The sequence below is a fragment of the Melospiza melodia genome, chromosome 8 (genome assembly GCF_035770615.1).
Source record: "Melospiza melodia melodia isolate bMelMel2 chromosome 8, bMelMel2.pri, whole genome shotgun sequence".
NCBI lineage: Eukaryota > Metazoa > Chordata > Aves > Passeriformes > Passerellidae > Melospiza > Melospiza melodia.
In genome coordinates, this window is record NC_086201.1 from 22,724,404 (window position 1) to 22,744,339 (window position 19,936).

Below are 19,936 nucleotides of genomic sequence, written 5' to 3' on the forward strand. Positions count from 1 at the left end.
CTTCATCATCTTGTATAACTACATTGAGGGGCAGTGATGGCTCGCTTTCTCCAATCTCATTGACAGCTTTCACACGAAACTCATACATATGAAGTTCATCGAGTTTTTCAACAAGAAGAGATGTTTTAGGACAGAGCCTTGCATTAACTCTTTCATAATCTTTTGAATCATGTCTCCTCTTCTCTACAATATATCCTAAGATGGGACTACCACCATCACTGCGTGGAGGCTTCCAGTCAAGTGTAATGGATGACTTCGTCCTCTCTGTGTACATGAACCTCTCAGGTGCTGTAGGAGGACCTATTAATACAGATAAATTACAATAAGAAAAAATTAAAATACCAGAGAATTTTAAATAATAAGAATGCAGTGGCTCTGGCCTTTTAAAACCTTAGTTTTTACATGCAAAGAATCTGAGTATGATTATGGCTCGTATAAAGTTTCGCATGTATGTGGAGAAAAAAGTAGTAAGTAGTGTCTCAGTAGGCACCAGTATTTTGCTATGTAAAGAACTACACTAGCTTCAGAGAACTGATTCAGAAACTTGACTGAAGTAATGAAGCAAAGGTAGATGCCTATCCATGTAGTTGAAAAAAACCCATACTTTCTGTATAGAGGGAAAGACAAAAATATTGTCTAATTAATCTGACATTAATTTTTTAAAAACCCAGCAAAATGAGTCATCTTACCTAATGGATCAACTGCAAGAATGGGTCCTATTTCCACAGCTGGACCAGTACCAAATTTGTTCTTGGCACTAACACGGAATTTATATTCTTGGCCTTCAATTAGACCTGTAATATCACATTTAGATCTATCAGTGTCTACAGCTAGTCTCCATGTATGCATTTTGGCATCCTTCCTTTCAACAATGAAGCCTATGATTTCACTGCCACCATCATCTTCAGGATCAGACCAGTTAAGCAAACACATCTTTCTGTTTGTGACCACTGGCTTTAGGTCAAGGACTGGTCCAGGAACATCTGAAAAACAAAATCAAACGAGTAAGGTAAAGCCTATACTGACAAAATAAAAGCTTATTTAATTTGAGAAAATATTTTTCTTACCAAATACTTCTACTCTGGTTCCTGCTGATTTTGTACCACTGCTATTGGTAGCAGTAATTACATATCTTCCATGGTCTTTTCTCAATGCACTCTTAATGGTTAACTCAGATTTTGTGCCAACATTTTCAATAACAACTCGATCTTTGTCTAATTCCCCCTCGTCTATAGCCCATGTAATGGTGGGGGCAGGACGCCCTGTCACAGTAGCAGGAATTTTAATAGTCTGTCCAGCCATGACCTGAATGCCTGCTTTCACAGAAACATCCAGCTCAACAGTGGGAGGCTCTGTGGAAGAAAGAGAAACAGTTCATTAGTTGCAGGGAGGGATTCAAACCCACCTTTTAAGCATCTGGACATATCTTAAAAACAATACGATCGCAATACCTTTAGGCTCTGCAACTGTTGCGGGTTCAGTTTCCCCAGGTGGTCCTTCTCCAGCCGCGTTGAGTGCAGTAACACGGAGCTTATAGTCTGCACCTTCCCTCACCTCTCCAACAGTAAACTGCAGGACCTTAATGGGCTTTGCTGTGCAGCGTGACCACTCGTTTACACCCATCAGTTGTTTGTACACATGGTAACCAGTGATATCTCCACCACCATTATACACAGGAGGTTGCCATTCTAGCTCAATGGAAGTTGCACTTGTGTCAGCAATCCTTGGAATCGGGGGACCAGGTGGCACTATAAATAAATAAATACACAAACAAATAAGTGTAAATAAAAGTTAAAGGCTATGAATCTTATCTTGTCAACTGTCTGCTATTAGCTTCTGCTAGTCCACTTACTTATTGGGTCTTGTGCAGTTTTTGGATCTGATGGTGGACTAAATTTACCAGGGCCAGCTGCATTTTCAGCACACACTCTGAAGATGTAAGTTAAACCTTCCAACAGTCCTTCAACTCTTAGTTCCAGAGCATTCACAAGGTTTCTGTTGACCCGAGCCCAATGAGTACTATTGATTTCACGTTTTTCAATCCAGTATCCAATGATAGGGCTGCCATTATCTTTTGGTTCATTCCACTTCACCAGCATACTGTTGCTGGTTACATCTTCCACATCAGGCTTATTAGGTGCATCTGGTGGAGCTGAAAAACAAAAAGGTGGTTTTGACGTCATTGCTGTCTCTTCAGAGCTTACTCAAAGCTAAGAGAGCCCTATGATATAAGAAATTACTAATTTTAATTAATAGCTTTTCTGCTCTCTTAGAACCTTTGATTTCTAAAGGTGATGAGTAAGCAAATTTGCAATGGTTCTCTTTTTTGGTAAGAATACTAGTCTATGAAGCACAAAGAATGTCAGTATTCAGATGTTAAGTGTTTTAAGGGTAAAGCTTTATGACAGTGATCATCATTCTTATGTGTCTGCTATTGAAATTAGAATATTTTTGATAGTTCTCTGTATTTCAATGGTTTAAAATGTGCAATAATTAACACATAGCTCATGTTTCTTCTGGGAAACATCTACATAGATAAAGATGAGTATTCCAACAGTCTGTTACAGTTTCACACCTTGTTTTCTGAAAAGGTTGTTTTTCAAAATTAAAACTTACAGAAAGGATCTTTAGCTGTCATTGGTTTTGAAACACATGGTGGTCCTGCTCCAACTCTATTTTCAGCAAATACACGGAATAGATACTCTTTTCCTTCAATCAGTTTTGTTACATGGAATTTGCAATGCCTGAGTGTTGAACTGACAGTGACCCAGCCCATTTCAGCTTTTGTATTGTCTTTCTTTTCCAGTACATAGTTTAGGATTTCACTTCCACCATCATCAAGGGGAGGCTCCCACTTGCAAAGGACAGAATTTTTCCTCAAATCTTCAAATACAAAGTTGACTGGTGGCCCAGGTGTATCTGTTAGTAAACCAAGAAAAATGATGAGTACTCAACTTGTGCATTTCTTACCTAATACTCTGAACCACTAGATGTTTTGAGGACATTCTTTACATACCCAACACATTGACTTCACAGGAGGCTTTTGCAACTCCATGATCATTTTCTACTTTAATTGTAAATGTGCCGTGGTCTGCTCTAATGGAGTCACGAACTGATAGTATGGACTCTCCTTCCTTGTGGTTATCAACACTCATACGTTCTGGCAGTGAAAGCTGGAAAGGTTTCTCTTCTTCAGCTTCACCCTTCTTCTTTTTAGGTACTGTTACTCTCTTTTTGATATCCTCTGGTCTGACAACTTCATCATTCCTCAGCCAGGTAATAGATGGATAGGGTGACCCTGAAATATGTGCCTCAAGTATGATCTCATCACCTCTCTTCACCTCAAGGCCAGACTGTAGGTTTGCAGCAAGGAAGACTTTTGGAGCCTCTGTAATAACAAAAAATGAAAAATGAAGTAGAATCTTTCAATATGTCTGAGGATATATGGCAATTAATACAAATGATCTAATGAAAATTCATACCAATAGGATCCACAGCTTTCACAAAAGGAGTAATCCGAGAAGGCTCACTGATGCCAGCAGCGTTCTCAGCACGTGCACGGAACTGATACTCCTTTCCTTCCTCAAGGCCTTTCACTGTGTAAGTTAGCAAGGGTACCAGATAGTCATTGCATCTCTCCCACCTCTCTTTGCCCTTAGCAAGCTTCTCTATTATATAGCCCATAATCTTGCTTCCCCCATCAAACAGGGGTGGTTTCCATGTAAGAGTTACTGATTTTGATGTTGGATTATGGACTTCAAGGTCGACAGGCGGATCTGGGGGCTCTGTGAAAGAGATCAAAATAGGGATCATATGAGAAAAGAGAGCATGAAGATTTTACTTAAAATTCAATTTTTTAGATTATTTAATAGAAAGAAAAACTTACGTTTCGGGTCTTCTGCAATGATCGGGTTTCTTAGTTCAAGATAATCACCCCCTCCAATCTTATTGACAGCTTTAACACGGAAGTAATATTCACAGTTTGGTATCAGATCTTTGACTTGCCATGAAAGCTTATTTTCACCAGACATGACTGGGATGTATGTTTTACGACCAGCTTCCCTGCGTTCCAGAACGTAATGCAAAATAGGAGTACCACCATCAAAGTCTGGAGGCTCCCAGGATACCTTGCAAGAATTCTTAGTTACTTCGCTTGCCTTGATGTCTTTACACTGTCCAGGTGGACCTGTTTTAAATAAGAATGAAACAATTAGTTAATTAAATAGATGAGAAGTGTATTCTTATAAATATGAAATTATATTTCATTGCTTTGCTTTGCAGAAAGGAAAGAACACAAATGTGGACTACAAAGCATCTATATGAATTTCTGCTCCTGAAGATGAAATATAGTCCAAATTCTTAAATAATTTTTATATTTATATGCTAACTTTTCAAAATAACTGGGCTTTGAGCAGCCACTGAATAGTCCAAGCAACTTGAGGTACAGTGTTTTTCAGGGGACTTCATAACATCAATCTACATGTGTCTGAGTGGAAGTGATTTCTCTGCCTGGCAGAAACCGTATCTTTATAGCCCTGTCTTCTGTTAGCTGCAGGGCCCAAGTGAAGATGAGCACATTTCTCAGAATGGAAGAACATAGTTACCTATGACTTTGACATTGACTGAGCCAGTTGTTGATGCCAGCTTGTTCTCCAGTGTGATAGTATAAACACCAGCATCAGCATGAACACTGTCTATCACTTCAAGCAATGCAGAGGTGTAGTCACTCTTCATTGTTGTTCTGTCACCAGCTTTCAACTCCTTGCCATCTTTGTGCCATGTTATAGTTGGGGATGGAACAGCTCTGAAGGGTATAGGGATACTTAGCTTCTGTCCTTTAACAACAACAATGTCCCGAGTTTGCAGATCAATGGTTGGATTACCTGTAAAGGAAAGCATAATGTTATCAGAAAGTTGCCAAACATAATTCTGTTTTTCAGTTATGCAGATCTGACAAAAAAAAAAAAAAGAAAAAAAGAATTAATTCTTACAGTCTGGGTCCTTGGCAACAACTTTTTCTGAGATGTCTGATGGCTCACTAGCTCCAACAGCATTGACAGCTCTGACTCTCAGCACATATTCTTTGTCTGGAACAACTCCCTCGTCCACTTTACATTTTAGATCTTTAATTGGACGAGAATTGATTCGCATCCATTTTTCTGTTCCTGCTTCACACATCTCAACATTGTATCCAATAATAGGACTTCCACCATTCTTCTCAGGAGGTTTCCAAGCAATGCAAATGTGCTTTCGGCCTGCATCTGTGACATGTAAATCCTGAGGAGGTGAAGGAGGGCCTGCAGAAATGGAAAAGTAAGGTGTGATTTTCCTCCCAGAACAGTACACTGCTTCTAGAATTCATATACTGTATTATTCTACTTACTTGTTGGATCTTCAATATGAACGAGGTCAGTTGGTTCACTGGGATGACCACATCCGGCTTCATTTTCTGCACGGACCTGGAACTGTACATCTGTTCCTTCAATGACATCTGTCACTCTGAAATTGCAATCTGGACCAGCTGTCTTCCCAGCTTTTACCCAGCGAGTAGCCAGCTTTTCTTTCTTTTCAATAACATATCTGAAGAGATTGAGGAAAAATACTATGAGGCACTTGAAATAAGAACACTTCAGACTTCTCCAAGAAAATAGAATAAAAGAGATCAGACTAGTTTAGACAGTGGAAAAGTAAAGAGAATAATGGATAATAGATTCAATTAACTTTTCTTCACACTTTAGCCACCTAGACCTAGTGGGTCTCAGCTCCTAATAGGGCAGACATCACTGAAAGACCCAGGTTTGACTGTCAATTCTTGAAATTTGTTCTGTGTTTTAGAACTGAAATGAACTGTTTTCTCAGGTTGTAGAGAGCTGCAGAGGCAAATGAACCTCCAAGCTATACTTGTATCTTTGCTAGTTTGGATGTCAGTGGTCAATCCATTGAGAATATTTGAAGATACTATTACTTGGCTGTCAAAATTCTGCTTAGGACAGGCTATGGCAAAGTAATGCAAATTGAGTGACTTCCATTTCTTTAGGCAGATCTCTGTAGTTGTTTGTTGGTTTAAGATGTGCTTTTTGTGACTGGGAAGGAGGAAAACAGTTTGTTTGAAAAGTGTTATAAAGAAAAAAAAGATCTGAAAAGACTCATTTTAGCTGAGTGTATACAGCTGGAATGACAAACAAAGGCAGAAGGAAAATACAAGCATACTATGTGCTATTTTTTTTTTCACAGCTACTAATTATTATATGCTGTTTTGAGGATGTTGACTCATATTCACTGTTCAGGCACATTAGGAATTTTATTTGCATAATTACTACATTTTAAAATGAAGCCCTTCATTGCTTTGACCACATGGCTTCTCTTAAATCCATCCAGATGTTTTTAATATAAAATGTTTCAATGTAAAATTTAAATATTTTGAGAGAAACATCTTCACTTGTTAAAAGATGTTTATCTACAGAAGCCTACAAAAACTTAAAATGACCTTACCTTTGAATTGGTCTGCCACCATCATTCTTAGGTGGTTCCCATTTCAAATCAACATGGCCTTTTTTCACTTCAACTATTGTAAGGGCATATGGAGGCCCAGGGGTTGCTAAGGTAAAAAAATAAAAAAGGCACACATTAGAAGACTATGAATTCATGACATGTGAGCTACTGATCACTCAGTAAGCAAATCAAAACTTACTGAAAGTATCTTTAGCAAGCACTGAGTCTTCAATTTCACAGTAGTCACTCTGTCCAATGGCATTTTCAGCAGCCACACGGAACACATAGAGTGAGCCTTCAGTCAGTGGGCTTACTGTGTACTTGGTGTCCTTCACTGTCGTATCAACTGTCTGCCAGCCCTTCCGCCTTACATCTCTTTTCTCAACAATATAGTTGGTAATTGGGGAACCCCCATCCTTTTCTGGTACTGTCCATTTAAGATCTGCTGTATTTTTAGTAATATTAATAACTTCAAGCCATCGGGGTGGTGAAGGAGGATCTGCAAAATAGCAAAAGAAAAAGTAAACAAGAATGTTGTAATTCCCACAAAATATCTTGGAAGACAGGGAATACACCAAAACTATTAAAACTTTGTATTTCCTGAACTGAAGCAAGGGAGATTTTAGTATTTCATAAGCCTTCCAAGAGTTCATTTAGTACCTACAAAGACAGACAGACATGGGGCTTTTAAAAAGTCAGACACTCTATTTACAGTAGCAGCACGTTCTGAAACAGTACTCACAGAGCCTCTCCTTGCACAGCACAGGGTCACTGGGCTCACTGGGCTCACTCTCGCCAGCCTTGTTCACAGCTCTCACACGGAATGAATATTCTTGTTTCTCCATAAGATCTTTGAGGAAGTGTTCAGTTGTTGGAACTCCTTCAGCCACTCTCACCCATTCGTCTGTTCCAGTCTTTAACAGCTCAACGACGTAAGATTCAATTTTTGCCCCTCCATCATGTTCTGGCTTTGTCCAGTTCAGGGTAAGGAATGTCTTGCCAATATCTTTCACAGTTGGCTTTCCAGGAGGCCATGGTGGATCTAGACAAGAGTCCAGTATTAATTATGTCATTGATAACAATTTTTAAAATGTTATTGTTGCTAAATTAAACCATTAAAAATGTGTTTATTGTACCGATTGGATCTTTCACTAAGATTGGCTCTGTTTCCCGGCTTGGTTTTCCAGGTCCTGCAAGATTCTCTGCCAACACACGGAACTTATACTTCTTCTTATTTGTAAGACCTTTAACTCTGGAAATAAAAATTAAATTTGATTAAACCAAACCTAGGCATTAATTAATTTCTAAAACATCATTCTCTCCACTATTTATATCACAGATAACTTGGAAAATCTGAAAATACCCAAATTACAGCTAATGATGTCAACAAATTGTCAACACTAAAATGGTGCACCATGACAGAAATGAATGTTTTGAGAACCATCTTGGATTTTTTCATGTTCCATGGTTTTTAGTTAATGAGAGTATCAGGAGTAAAAAAATCTAAGGATTTTGGTAAATTGATACTTGGGATGCCATTTTAGAATATCTTATGGAATTATTAAGCACAGGAGTTATTGAGCATAACATGTAAAAGAAAAACAAATATACCCCTCATTACAACTAATTTAAAAAGTAAGCCACCAGGGGTAGTTGAATCAAAACTTATAGAAACTAGGAAAAAATAAAAACAAAGTAAAACTTATTTTAAAAGCTACTGTTAAATTTTTATGTCTCTGTGATCAATTTCACCCTTAAGTGACTATAGTCTTACTTGAATGTTGTATCTTTCACTGGCATTTTGTTGCATTTTATCCATTTATCCTGCTCCGGATCATATCTTTCAACCCAGTAGCCAGTTATGGGGCTGCCACCATCTTCATCTGGTTCATTCCATGTTAAAGTGACTGAATCTTTAGTGACCTCTATGGGCTTGAGACCTGTTGGAGGGCCTGGCGGATCTGTATAAATTAATTTAAAAAAAAAAACAAACAAAAACCAAAACCATCAGTCAGAGGTTTTTTTTTCCTTCCTGTTAAAATAGTGTAATAATTTATCATTAATTCAATTAACTAACCAAATGAATATTTGGCAATGATGGGGCTACACTGTGCTGGCTCCCCAACACCATACATGTTTTCAGCACTGACTCGAAACACATATTCTTTATGAGGAGTTAAATTGGTAGCTCTGAATTTTGTATCTTTAATAGTTGATGACAACTTGTCCCATATTTCGCTATCTGTAGCTCTTTTCTCAAGGACGTAGTTGGTAATTTTAGAACCCCCATCATCTCGTGGAGGATTCCAGGTTAGAAGGCAGGATTCGTTTGTGATTTCTGTTACATCAAATGCAGCTGGTGGACCAGGTTTATCTGTAGAGGACAAGACATGAACGTTAATTTTCTGCTTGCATACCTTGGTACATTACTAATGATTTTTATAAATAACATAAAGTACATGCATACCAAGAACATTAACTTCAACAACAGCAGTAGCCCGTCCACTGGAATTTACAGCTTCTATGATATAGGTTCCACTGTCACTCCTCTTGCTGTCTGTAATAGTGACTGTAGAATGGTTAGGCTGGCTTTCAATGGTGATTCTATTGTCAGGTCTCAAAATTTTGTCAGCCTTGGTCCAAGTAACCTGGGGCTCAGGCTTTCCAGTTACTTTAGCTGGCAGCTCAATTTTAGTTCCAGCTTTCACAGTAAGTCCAGCAAGAAGCTTCACATCTAAGAAAATTTCTGGAGCCTCTGATTTAGGAGAGAATGAAAATGTTGTTAGAGAAACAGTATTTCAGAGACTGGTAAAAATAAAGCAGCTATAGCAATTTAGCAAGTGAAGTCGTTACCTTTTGCATCAATGGCCTGAATATCATCAGTGGGCTTACTTGGCCTACTTGCTCCCATTCTGTTCAAAGCCTTAACCCGATAAGCATACCACTCTCCTTCCTGGAGCTTTGTTACTTCCATTCTGTAAAAAAAAACCCCAAAAAATTTAAAACATTTAGAATGGTGATGATGGCACAATTAGTTAAGAGGATTTATCTACTGGGTTGATTTACTTACTTTGTTTCAATAACAGGCTCCCCACATATCTCCCACTTGTCTGTGCCACGTTGGGATTTTTCTACCAGATAACCCTTAATGCGTGCACCACCATCATATTTGGGAGGCTCCCATGTTAGGAAGATTCCTTTTGATGTTGGATTTCTCCATTTAACATTTTCTGGTGGGTCAGGTACCGCTATTAAAAATTAAAAACATACGGGATCTTAGAAACCAGTCTAAGGAAGATATATTATTTTTATATTTTACTTTTAAGAAAATCAGAAAAATTTCAAATATGCTTACTTGCTGGTACTGACATATTTACAGGTTCATCAATATATGCAGGCTCTCCAGGGCCACATTTATTGCATGCAAAAACTCTAAATAAATATTCTTTCCCTTGGACGAGGTCAGGTACAGTGAATTCTTGGTCAACAATATGATCCATAACCTAAAGAGAAGAAGGGTTCCAATGTGTTTTTAAAATTAATTTCCAAAGAGTGATTACAAAAATAAGACAAAAAACTCAGTAGCACATGTGAAAATAATATAGAAATTCAAGTGAGAAAGAATGAACTTACTTTGCTCCACGTTTTCCGGCTTACTTCACGTTTTTCAATTATATAGCCAGTGACTGGACTTCCACCATCATCTTCTGGAGGTTCCCATGCGAGCTGCACTGTACTCTTGAGTACTTCTAAAACATTGAGCTCTCTTGGTGCACTTGGACAAGCTAGAAGTCACAGAAATTGTATTATTTTGTAATTGGTGTTTGATGGATGATGTCTATGTAATGTATCTACCAGAAGACTTAGTCTTGTTAAGTCATTCCTCTTTAAACAGCAAAGTTACATATTGAAAACTAGAAAAGAGGGTTTTATGAGGAGGGATTTTTAGTTTTTAGTTATATTTTAATATACCTGGTTGGATGGTGTAAGATTATACATTATTAACCTAATTAGATTTTAACAAGACAAATGTGGAATGTTACTGCTAAAATACATACATGTCCACTTACCAATGACATTAACATTAATTTCTCCTGTAACAGATGACACAGGGTTTTCTAATGTCAAGAAATAAAGTCCCTTGTCTGGGCGCTCACTCGGAGTAATTACAAGTTCTGCAAAGGAGGCAGTGGTCTTCATTTTTACACGATCACCTTCTTCTAAGACTTGGTCACCAAAATACCATGTGGCAGTTGGCACAGGGTAGCCAGTGATGGGAACATGGATCTTGATTGGCTCTGGTACAATAACTTCCAGCCCATCCTTAAATGCACTTAGGTCCATTGTAGGTTCAACTGAAAAAAAACGGAAAGAAGATTCAATAAATTATCATGAGATGTTTCTTTTTTAGGGATCTTCTCTGCCTTTGTTTCCTTCTGTTACCTCTCACTTTCCACAAAGTTAGGTCAGGAGACAAAAGGTTATGCCTTGCTCCTCAGGCAACCTAACAGGCCTCTATCTCATAGTGCAGATAATTATCTGCAAAATTTTCATCTCAAACACCTAAGGTGTACCAGTTATCTGGTGAAAAATACACATATTACCCACAAGATTTTAATTGTGTGCCTTATCTGATTAATTGATTAAACAAAATGGCATGTGGCTTACCAAAAGCATCATCTGCAGTTAATGGCCCAATAGCCTCTGCTGGGTCAGACACACCAGCTGCATTTTCTGCTGAGACTCTGTAGTAATAACTGGATCCTTGTTTCAATCCAGTTACCTAAAAACACACAAACAATCATTTACTACCTCATATTAAAAATTATCTGCACATTTTACCTGTTGATGAAGAGAACATTGTACCTTAAAAGTAAGAGCAGGTACTAGTTTTGGGTTACAACGAATCCACTTGTCTGTTCCTTCCTCTTGCCTTTCAATAATATAGCCTAAGATTGGACTTCCTCCATCTTCGAGAGGGGGTTCCCATGTGAGCTGAACTGATGACTTAGTTTGATCTGAATGCTCAAGGTTAATGGGAGGACTTGGTCTCTCTGGAAAAAAAAATATTGAAACAAATAGATTTATGCAGCTGATAAAGTAACATGGTTCTGCAAATTAGGTGTTTCTATCCTACAGTACAGTTTTTGAAGCCTTTGCATAGCTTTTCCTGAACTGATTCTTTTAAATTGAGGTTGCATCCTAACTTCAGAGAAAAAAATATCTGCAGTTCTTACTAAACCAAGTGGTAGCAAGGTATTCCTGCTATGTTGGAAGGACAAAGGTAGGGGATAGGGAAAATATAACTGTACACAGTATTTGCAGCACACATGTTTGTCAGTTGAACTTTCCTGCACACATGGCATCCAAAATGCTCCTGTCTCATAATGCAACCATAATCATACATACTTTGCATACTCACCAATTGGATCCATGATTTTTACTGCACGTGTAGCAGGACTTGGTTTGCCAACTCCAACCATGTTTTGAGCTCTTACTCTGAAGAAATACTCTTCATTTTCCACAACATCAGTCAGGACAGCTGACAGTTCATCAGCTCCTGTGGTCATAGTTGGCTCCCATCTGATGGTAGCTCTGTTACGCAGTTCAATAACGTAGCCAGTAATCGGGGATCCTCCATCATCCTCAGGTGGTTCCCAGCTAAGTGTGGCTCCAAACCTGTTCACATCACTAACTTCTACATTTTGAGGAGGACCAGGAACATCTGCATTTTATTTTAGAAGGAAAAAAGAAAAAGAAGACATGTAGGTTTTTCCTATTGTTAGAATTTGTACTGCTTTTTCTACACAACCATCAAACACTGAGTTTTTTGTAACTTCTGCTCACCAAATTTGCTCTTAGCTTCCACAGGTGTGTCTGTTTCCACTGGCTCACCAGTGCCCACTCTGTTGCGTGCACTGACACGGAAGAGGTACTCAACTCCCCCTTTCTGAAGCCCAGTAACAGTGTATTCACAATTTTCAGCACGATCTGTGGCCACAATCCAGGTCTTACGCTTGATATCACGTCTTTCAACGACGTAGCCTATGATTTTACTTCCACCATCACTTTCTGGTTCTTGCCACGCGAGACCAACTTCACCATCATAGGTTTCAGTGACTTCCAAGTTTCTCACTGGACCTGGAACATCTATTAAAGATATGACAATACTTCAGGGCATTGCATCGATTTTCTTCCCTCTGGCTAGAGAAGAGGAGTTTGAGGGGAGACCTCAATATGATCTACAGCTTTCCCATGAGGGGAAGCAGAGGGTTTCTCCCTCAATAAAGGCTTTTACTCTGTGGAATAATGGTAAGCAAGGTTTTAATAATACGAGTACTTACCAATGACCTCTACATTGATGAATGCTTCTGCCTGGCCATGTTTGTTTCGAAGCACAATCCTGTACCTTCCCTTATCTGATTTCTTTGCTTCATAAATTTTGAAGGTAGTGCAGTCAGTTGTTGTATCAACAGTTGTTGTGGGCAGACTTTCTCCTGCTTTAAACCATTCAGCTTCTGCTCTTGGGTAGGCATCATATGGGACAGTCATAGTTAAAGGTTTCCCAACATCAACCACAAGGTTTTGATCACCAGTCTTGATTTTAGGTGCAGCTAAGAAAGATGAATGTGAAATGTTCAGTACTTGCATATATATGTGTACAAAAATTGATATACTTGTGCAGTCAGCAAAGAAGCTAATACAGAAAAGTAAAAGGAGCTAACACAGAAAAGTAAAAGGAGTGTAAACTCTAAGGAAATCCTTCATATACTTGTAGAACAACTCCAGAGAAAGAAATACAGGCTGGTTGGAATGTACTCTGTCCTCCTATAAAATCAGGAAAGAAGGAGTTGCTTTTTGAGAACTAATTTAACTATTCTGTAAAATAGACAAATTAGGAATTAGATGTCTAATATGACTTAAATGAGTAGGAAAAATAATTTAAATTGTTTTTAGTGACTTAATTAAAAGCTTAAAGTTCCTTTAATCTTAAATCTTGCTCTTTGGCAAATACACATTGAAAAGCGATGGGTTTTCCTCAACAGCTGGATCAGCATCGTACAACAAAAAAGGTTTGTTGCTTAAATTCATATTCACATAGTTTAACAGACTTGTTAAGCAATCCTCAAATAGTTTAACACTTTTCTCAGGCTGACTGTGTATTCATTTTAGTTCAACTTCTTGAAAGAGCAAGAATCAATTTAGTTAGAAACTAAGTTCACGAATCAAAGATTTTATAAAAGGAGCACAAAACAGGCAACTTACCAGCTAATTCAAGTTTAGCTCTAGCTTCCTTGTCTTTGGCGATAAATCTGTATTCCCCTTGGTCACGGGGCTTTATGTCACACACCTGCAGCCTGTGGACTTTTCCTTCACTCATCATCTGATGTTTGTCACCTTGGATGATAATCATGTTGTTTCTCAACCACTTGACCTCCACACCATCTTTGTTCAATTCAGCCATGAAGATGACATCTGCACCAGGTGCTTCATAAATATCTTGTGGTGGTCGAATAATCTCAACAGGGATTTCTGAAATAAATGTTGATTCATTCAGTGTTATTTTTTAATTGTTTCTACTATTATCAAATAATGTTGAAATAAATCCCATCCAATTTTACACATACCTTCAACAAAAAGTCTTGCCCTAGATCTCCTGTCATCCACTCCACAGGAATATTCACACTCATCATCTAGTCTACAGTCTTTTATGATTAACCTGTGCAGATTTCCATCCTTTTCAAATTGGTATCTTTATGGAGGAGAAAAATAGGCAGTATTTTAGTTTCCAGACAAAGCAATAAAGTAAAAAAAGCATGTTTAGCAGATTCAGAAGCATAATAAAATGTACATACTTTTTGCCTTCTTTGATTTCTCTTCCATTTCTGTACCATTTTACACTGACTTTCTCTTTGGAAAGCTGGCATGTAAAGACAGCATCATCAAATTCAGTGACAGTCTGGTCCTGAAGATGTTCAGTGAAGTCTGCTGGTGCTTCTGTGATGAGAAGCTCTGCAACTGATTTGTCTTGTCCAGCAGTAACAGTGTATTCGCCTTCATCTACAAACCCACAGTCTTTAATGATCAATGAGTGCTTGAATTTGTCAATTTTGTACAAAACGCGCCTGTCAAATGTGATCTCCTCTCCATTCTTTGTCCATTTGAGAGTTGCATTAAGGCGATTGACTTTGCACCAGAATGTGACAGTTTTCTTTTCCATGGTCTCAATGTCTTCAAGGGGCTCAACAATTCTGAGATCCTCCTCTGTTATGAAAAAAAGCAAACATTTTTACAACCTCATATAAAATGGAATGTAAATGATGAAACAATTTTAATGTAGTGCAAGTTATTTACCTAATACTTTTAAGGCAGCAGAGCTTTTAACGTGTTCACCTCTCTGGTTCGTCAGTGAGATGGTGTAGGTAGCTTCATCTTTCAACTCTGCATCTCTGATTCTGAGAGTGTAGACTACACCCTTCTGAACAATAATGTACTTTGCACTATCAAATATTGCCTCATCATTTTTGTACCACTTCTCTTTGGCACCTTCTTTATTGACTTCACAGTTGAAGATAATTTCTTGACACTCAGTAACTTCTTGGTCCTTAAGAGGAGTTATAATCTTGAGTTTTTCTGAAATTGAGAAGACAGAAGAAATAGGACATCATGTAGTATAAAGAAAGCAACAAAACAACCTACACATTGATTAATTAAAACTTACCAATCACTGCTAAGTGTGCTGTAGCTTTAGCTTCACCAACCATGACAGTATACATTCCTGTATCTCCTAGAACAGATTCTTTAACCACAAGTGTTCTCTTTTTGCCATCTGAAATGATGTCATACTTATCACCAGGCTCCAGGACTGTGTCACCCCTTAGCCACTGTACTGTAATGGCTTCTTTGGATACTGAACAGACAAATTCAGCTTTTTCTCCTTCAAGCACCTCAAGGTTTTGTGGTCTGGTAAGAAATTCTGCTGCAAGTTCTGAAAGAAAACATTTTTGTAGATATATATATATATTATTTTTTACTTGTTGATGCAATAAACCAAGTTGTATATTATTAATGATTTTCAAATGTTTTAATTTTTTTTCCAGGATACAAGCCCACCAAAGCAGTACTCTTACCATGTACAGTAAGTTTTCCTGTTGTACTAGAGCTTGGGAGCTTGCAAGTATATTTGGCAGCATCTTCAGGATGAGCATTATGTATAACAAGAATTCTCTTTCTACCATCAGAAATGTGTTCAAATCTACCACCATCAGGCACCTCTTCATCTCCTTTAAGCCAAGTAACTTCAGCATTAGGCTTTGAAACTTCACAGATCAATTTTACAGTGTCATTTTCATTTACTTCAAGATCAGGAAGATTTTTTGTGAAAACAGCTTCTTCCTCTGCAAAAAGAATTTCAAAAGATGATTAAAGCCAGCCATAAAAAAACCCCACTCTCTCATCTTTATTGTTCACATATTAGATTCTAAAACACTGTGTTTACCTATCACTGTAAGGAGGCCGGACGTTCGAGCTGTTTTTGCTTCACAGGAATATTCAGCTTCATCATCAAAGACACATTTATTGATGACAAGAATGTGTTCTGCACCTTTAGAAATTATGTCATACTTCTTGCCTTTTCTAATTTCCATGCCATCCTTAAACCACTTCACCTGTTCCAGAACAAATTCACATGGCTTAAACACACTCATCATAGATTTCAGTGTGTTCTTCTATAGCAATATATCAAAGTTTTCCCCTCTAGGTGAAGGAGTTACTGAGATTAAAAAGTGTCACTACAGACCTTGACATTTGGACGAGAAATTTCACATTCAAACCGAGCAGATTCTTTTTCTTTAACCTCAAGGTCAGTCAGGGGTTTCAGGAAGTCGACACGAATAGCTGAAAGAGAATAGAAAATTTTTAAAATTTTAGTAGAGGGAAGTTATGCTAGAGAAGTAAAAAATTGCCAACGTTGATACTACTGCCTGTCATAGACACTTGTACATTGCCTTTACAGCACCCAGACATTTTGTAGAAAACTGTGAATTACTCACGCTCCACATTGAGGAAACATGATGTCTTAAAGTCCTTAGCATCACAGGCATATGTTTTTGCATCGTCCAGTGTGCAGCCACGGATGATGAGTTTTCTGACTCTGCCTTCAGAAATGATATCATACTTCTTTGATTTGTGAATTTCTTCACCATTTTTGAACCATTTAACTTTTGCATTTTCCCTGGAGACTTCACATTCCAGTACTGCAGTGGCTTCCTCTTCAACAGTCTGGTCCTCAAGTGGTTTAGTAAATTCAACTGGGGGTTCTAAATGAAACAGATACATTTTTGGTAGAGAAGATCTAAACTACAGGCAGTCTTCTGCTTGTATAGAACTATCCTATGCTATTTATTAATTTTCCTTGACAAAAAGGCTCTTAGATGTCCCTATTGAAGGTTTCTTAAAACATTTTTTATTTTTAATACACAGACATTTTCTGTTAATTCAGGTTAATTTCCTCATTTTCAGCCTACTGTAAGATAAGAGCAGATGATATCCTTGTCCATGGGGTTTTTAATTAAAAATCATCACAAAGCCTTGCAACTCAATTTCTTTAGCTGAACCATACCCATGTAATCTAAACTTATACTGTAAGCTTAGAGAATGCTTAGGGGTTTTTTTTCAGTTTTTCCTTGAATTACTGGATCAGTGCATGCAGTTCTTTTCCTTCTGAAACATAACACAGCCTGCAAGCAGCACAAAGGAGTGTACAGCCAATGTTATCTTGTCCCTTGACTGATGGAGCAGGTATACTCTGACAGGTTTCTGGATATTCAAAAGAACAGAAAAAGCCACTGGGAGGTAGGTATGGTATTCGTGGGTCCTCTTGAGGCCAATTGAATGTTCAAGACTGCAGCAAAGCCCTGGCAGTCCTAATGAACGGGTTTATCTCCCAGATTTGACCCATTTCCAGTGTTTTCCCTTGTTCAGCTCTTCTGTGAAGAGATTTTATGTGGGTTGGTTTTTTAATCAGGGGAGTTATCTACCAGTTGAATATTGTATATATGATACCACTCTTTGATAAAATAATGTATATTTATCAAAGTTTCCTATTCCAGGATGAATCAGGAATGGAACACTAATGTTGATTATGGTTTAACTAAAATGACTGACTTACCTTTCACAAAAAGATTTGCTTGAGTTCTGAAATCTTTTGCTGTCAGTGATACCTCTCCTGCATCTGTTAACTTGACGTCTCTGAGAATAAGTGTGTGAACTCTCCCTTCAGCACGAGTCACAACCTTACAAAATACATAAAAACCCCACTGTGAACATCTACAACAAGTATTTAAGAAATATTTCATGAAATAGAATACTATATATGATTTGTGGAGTTCAGTTGTCCACTTTCATGTGAAATTTTGACAACTTCCTTTTGTATATACTAAATATAACTCAATCCTCAAAATTTTGAGGATTTTGGGACTGACTTGAGATGATGTCTATTTTGAACAGGGATTAATAAATACAAAAAAAAAGCAAATTTATGGGAAAGGTTGGCATTACTACTGGCTACATGTAAAGGAAAAACTTTTTCAACTACAAAGAGGTTTGGCACCCCCCACATACACTCCTCTGGAAATGCCAATTTATCTATTTTTTATAAAAATTTGGTAAAAATTTCTGCCTAAAATACTAGTTTCTGTGATTAACTATTGCAGAAACTACTTTGCAATCACAGTAAACAAAAAAATCACTTCAATGAATAAAGGTTATAAATGTTCAGCTGAATGCCAGCCACAGAGGTAATAAAATCGTTTGAATTAGCAAACAGCTAAAATGAAACTTGTAAAATTAGATTGATTTTTAAAGACAGTTGTAAATGTATTTCAAGAGGCTGTTTTGAATGGGTAGAAAGTGATACATTGAGTAAATATATGGTTTACTCTCAATTTCATCCCGATAAAGTTTCAACTGTTCAAGTGACACTTTTGACTATATATGTAAACTACATGAAATCTGATTTTTTTAAATGTAGTTAAAATGATAGCTCAGACAGAAAAGACCAAAATAATGTTCCATTATATAGACTTATACCAAACATATAATATTTTTCTTGCCAGGCAGTTATAACTATCAATCCACTGCACTGATCAATAGCTTTTCACATTTTTATTCTGAAACTCAGAAGTAATTATCTTGATTTATTTCATGATTCATCTGCTGAGTTTCAACTTTGTTTATCTGTCCTTAAATAGGGCCCTTTTTCATAATGATCTGTTTTGATATTGCTACATTATTTTTTAAAATTAATATTTATTTATGCAAATTTCTTAAAGCTCAGAAAGATCTAACAAAACCTGAAAAAATATGTTAAAAATTGTATCTAAAAGAAATAGCAATCTGTACCAAAGTATTATTAGCAGCATTATTACAGGTTCTGAAACTTCACTAGATCATGCAATGCCTTTAAAGTTTACTTTGTCTTAAGTTTTCAACTTTTATTTGAATTTGCATTACATTTTTAGGCCTAGTATGCAAAAAAGAAGTCTTGCAACCAGTAATATCTATTTCAATTTCTTAATCTATTAATTTATGTTTCTTTATTTATTTCCCCTATCATTAACTTTAAATGCTAAATTGACTGCATTCCAGGCTGCTCAGATCTCAGAGTTAAGAGCCAGCACTTGATGAAGGGTTAAAAATAGCTAGTGAGAAGTGCTTGACAAGCAAATCTGCCCAGAGAGTTATCTGGAGAGCCAGAACAAATGCCTGAAATGGAATTTGAATCCTCTTAATCCCCTTATATGTTGAATTGGACTGCAACTCAGCATTCAGGAGAAAAAAAGGCTTTTCCTGATAGCACCTTTCAAAATCTTCTAACTGTAACCAGAGGTAACCTGAGCAAAAATTATTCAGTATCCTTGTGGCTGCGTCTCCAACAGAATCAGGTACAAAATCACTGTTGTAATGATTGATATTTTGGAACCTTTGTTTCCCTTTGTATGATAAATAATTGTAGCATTCCAGAATACTGGAATTTCTGGGAAAAACTGTTGTATCTGATTTAAGGACAATTTAGCATTTGAGACAGCAGTACTAAAATACTGCTGTGCCTTAGTACTTCAGCTGGTAGAGAATAAATAAGAAACAAAGCAGGGGAAGAGACTTGAAAGACAAGAAGGAGGAGGAAACATGAGAAAAAGTAAAGTTTAGGTTTTTTACCTGATCACTGGGCTCCAGTTTCTTTCCTTTCAGGAACCATTCTACTGGGATTCCCTCATAAGAGAGTTCGCAATCGAAGGTTGCTGATTCCCCAGCTGTCACTGTTACATCCTTGAGGGGTCTCAGCAAGCCAATTACTCGAGCTTGGTAAGGAGAAGACATAATTTTTAGATTAGTCACTTCTACCCAAGAGAGAGCTGCTGCCCTTACGTACTAATCTCCATGG

At 37.4% G+C, this 19,936-nt stretch overlaps 1 protein-coding gene across 20 annotated transcripts in view; it reads right to left on the reverse strand.

Annotated features, from left to right (window-relative positions):
• TTN (titin) overlaps window positions 1–19,936 on the reverse strand; it is a 238,040-nt gene that overhangs the window by 71,663 nt on the left and 146,441 nt on the right. For all 20 annotated transcript variants that reach the window (XM_063162226.1, XM_063162223.1, XM_063162220.1 and 17 more), the window contains 40 exons: window positions 19,711–19,853; window positions 17,663–17,786; window positions 16,545–16,811; window positions 16,292–16,389; window positions 15,992–16,160; window positions 15,624–15,890; window positions 15,215–15,481; window positions 14,848–15,126; window positions 14,349–14,757; window positions 14,121–14,245; window positions 13,759–14,025; window positions 12,837–13,106; window positions 12,340–12,642; window positions 11,915–12,217; window positions 11,359–11,546; window positions 11,161–11,275; window positions 10,563–10,847; window positions 10,126–10,277; window positions 9,848–9,995; window positions 9,563–9,740; window positions 9,346–9,467; window positions 8,960–9,247; window positions 8,570–8,866; window positions 8,267–8,453; window positions 7,629–7,744; window positions 7,235–7,534; window positions 6,692–6,991; window positions 6,493–6,598; window positions 5,384–5,580; window positions 4,992–5,297; window positions 4,605–4,883; window positions 3,887–4,186; window positions 3,483–3,785; window positions 3,017–3,388; window positions 2,617–2,919; window positions 1,853–2,152; window positions 1,452–1,748; window positions 1,068–1,352; window positions 690–983; window positions 1–300 (listed from right to left, as the gene is read on the reverse strand). In XM_063162226.1, coding sequence (XP_063018296.1) covers window positions 1–300; window positions 690–983; window positions 1,068–1,352; window positions 1,452–1,748; window positions 1,853–2,152; window positions 2,617–2,919; window positions 3,017–3,388; window positions 3,483–3,785; window positions 3,887–4,186; window positions 4,605–4,883; window positions 4,992–5,297; window positions 5,384–5,580; window positions 6,493–6,598; window positions 6,692–6,991; window positions 7,235–7,534; window positions 7,629–7,744; window positions 8,267–8,453; window positions 8,570–8,866; window positions 8,960–9,247; window positions 9,346–9,467; window positions 9,563–9,740; window positions 9,848–9,995; window positions 10,126–10,277; window positions 10,563–10,847; window positions 11,161–11,275; window positions 11,359–11,546; window positions 11,915–12,217; window positions 12,340–12,642; window positions 12,837–13,106; window positions 13,759–14,025; window positions 14,121–14,245; window positions 14,349–14,757; window positions 14,848–15,126; window positions 15,215–15,481; window positions 15,624–15,890; window positions 15,992–16,160; window positions 16,292–16,389; window positions 16,545–16,811; window positions 17,663–17,786; window positions 19,711–19,853 — 9,609 coding nt within the window. The remainder of the gene's footprint in view (window positions 301–689; window positions 984–1,067; window positions 1,353–1,451; window positions 1,749–1,852; window positions 2,153–2,616; window positions 2,920–3,016; window positions 3,389–3,482; window positions 3,786–3,886; window positions 4,187–4,604; window positions 4,884–4,991; window positions 5,298–5,383; window positions 5,581–6,492; window positions 6,599–6,691; window positions 6,992–7,234; window positions 7,535–7,628; window positions 7,745–8,266; window positions 8,454–8,569; window positions 8,867–8,959; window positions 9,248–9,345; window positions 9,468–9,562; window positions 9,741–9,847; window positions 9,996–10,125; window positions 10,278–10,562; window positions 10,848–11,160; window positions 11,276–11,358; window positions 11,547–11,914; window positions 12,218–12,339; window positions 12,643–12,836; window positions 13,107–13,758; window positions 14,026–14,120; window positions 14,246–14,348; window positions 14,758–14,847; window positions 15,127–15,214; window positions 15,482–15,623; window positions 15,891–15,991; window positions 16,161–16,291; window positions 16,390–16,544; window positions 16,812–17,662; window positions 17,787–19,710; window positions 19,854–19,936) is intronic.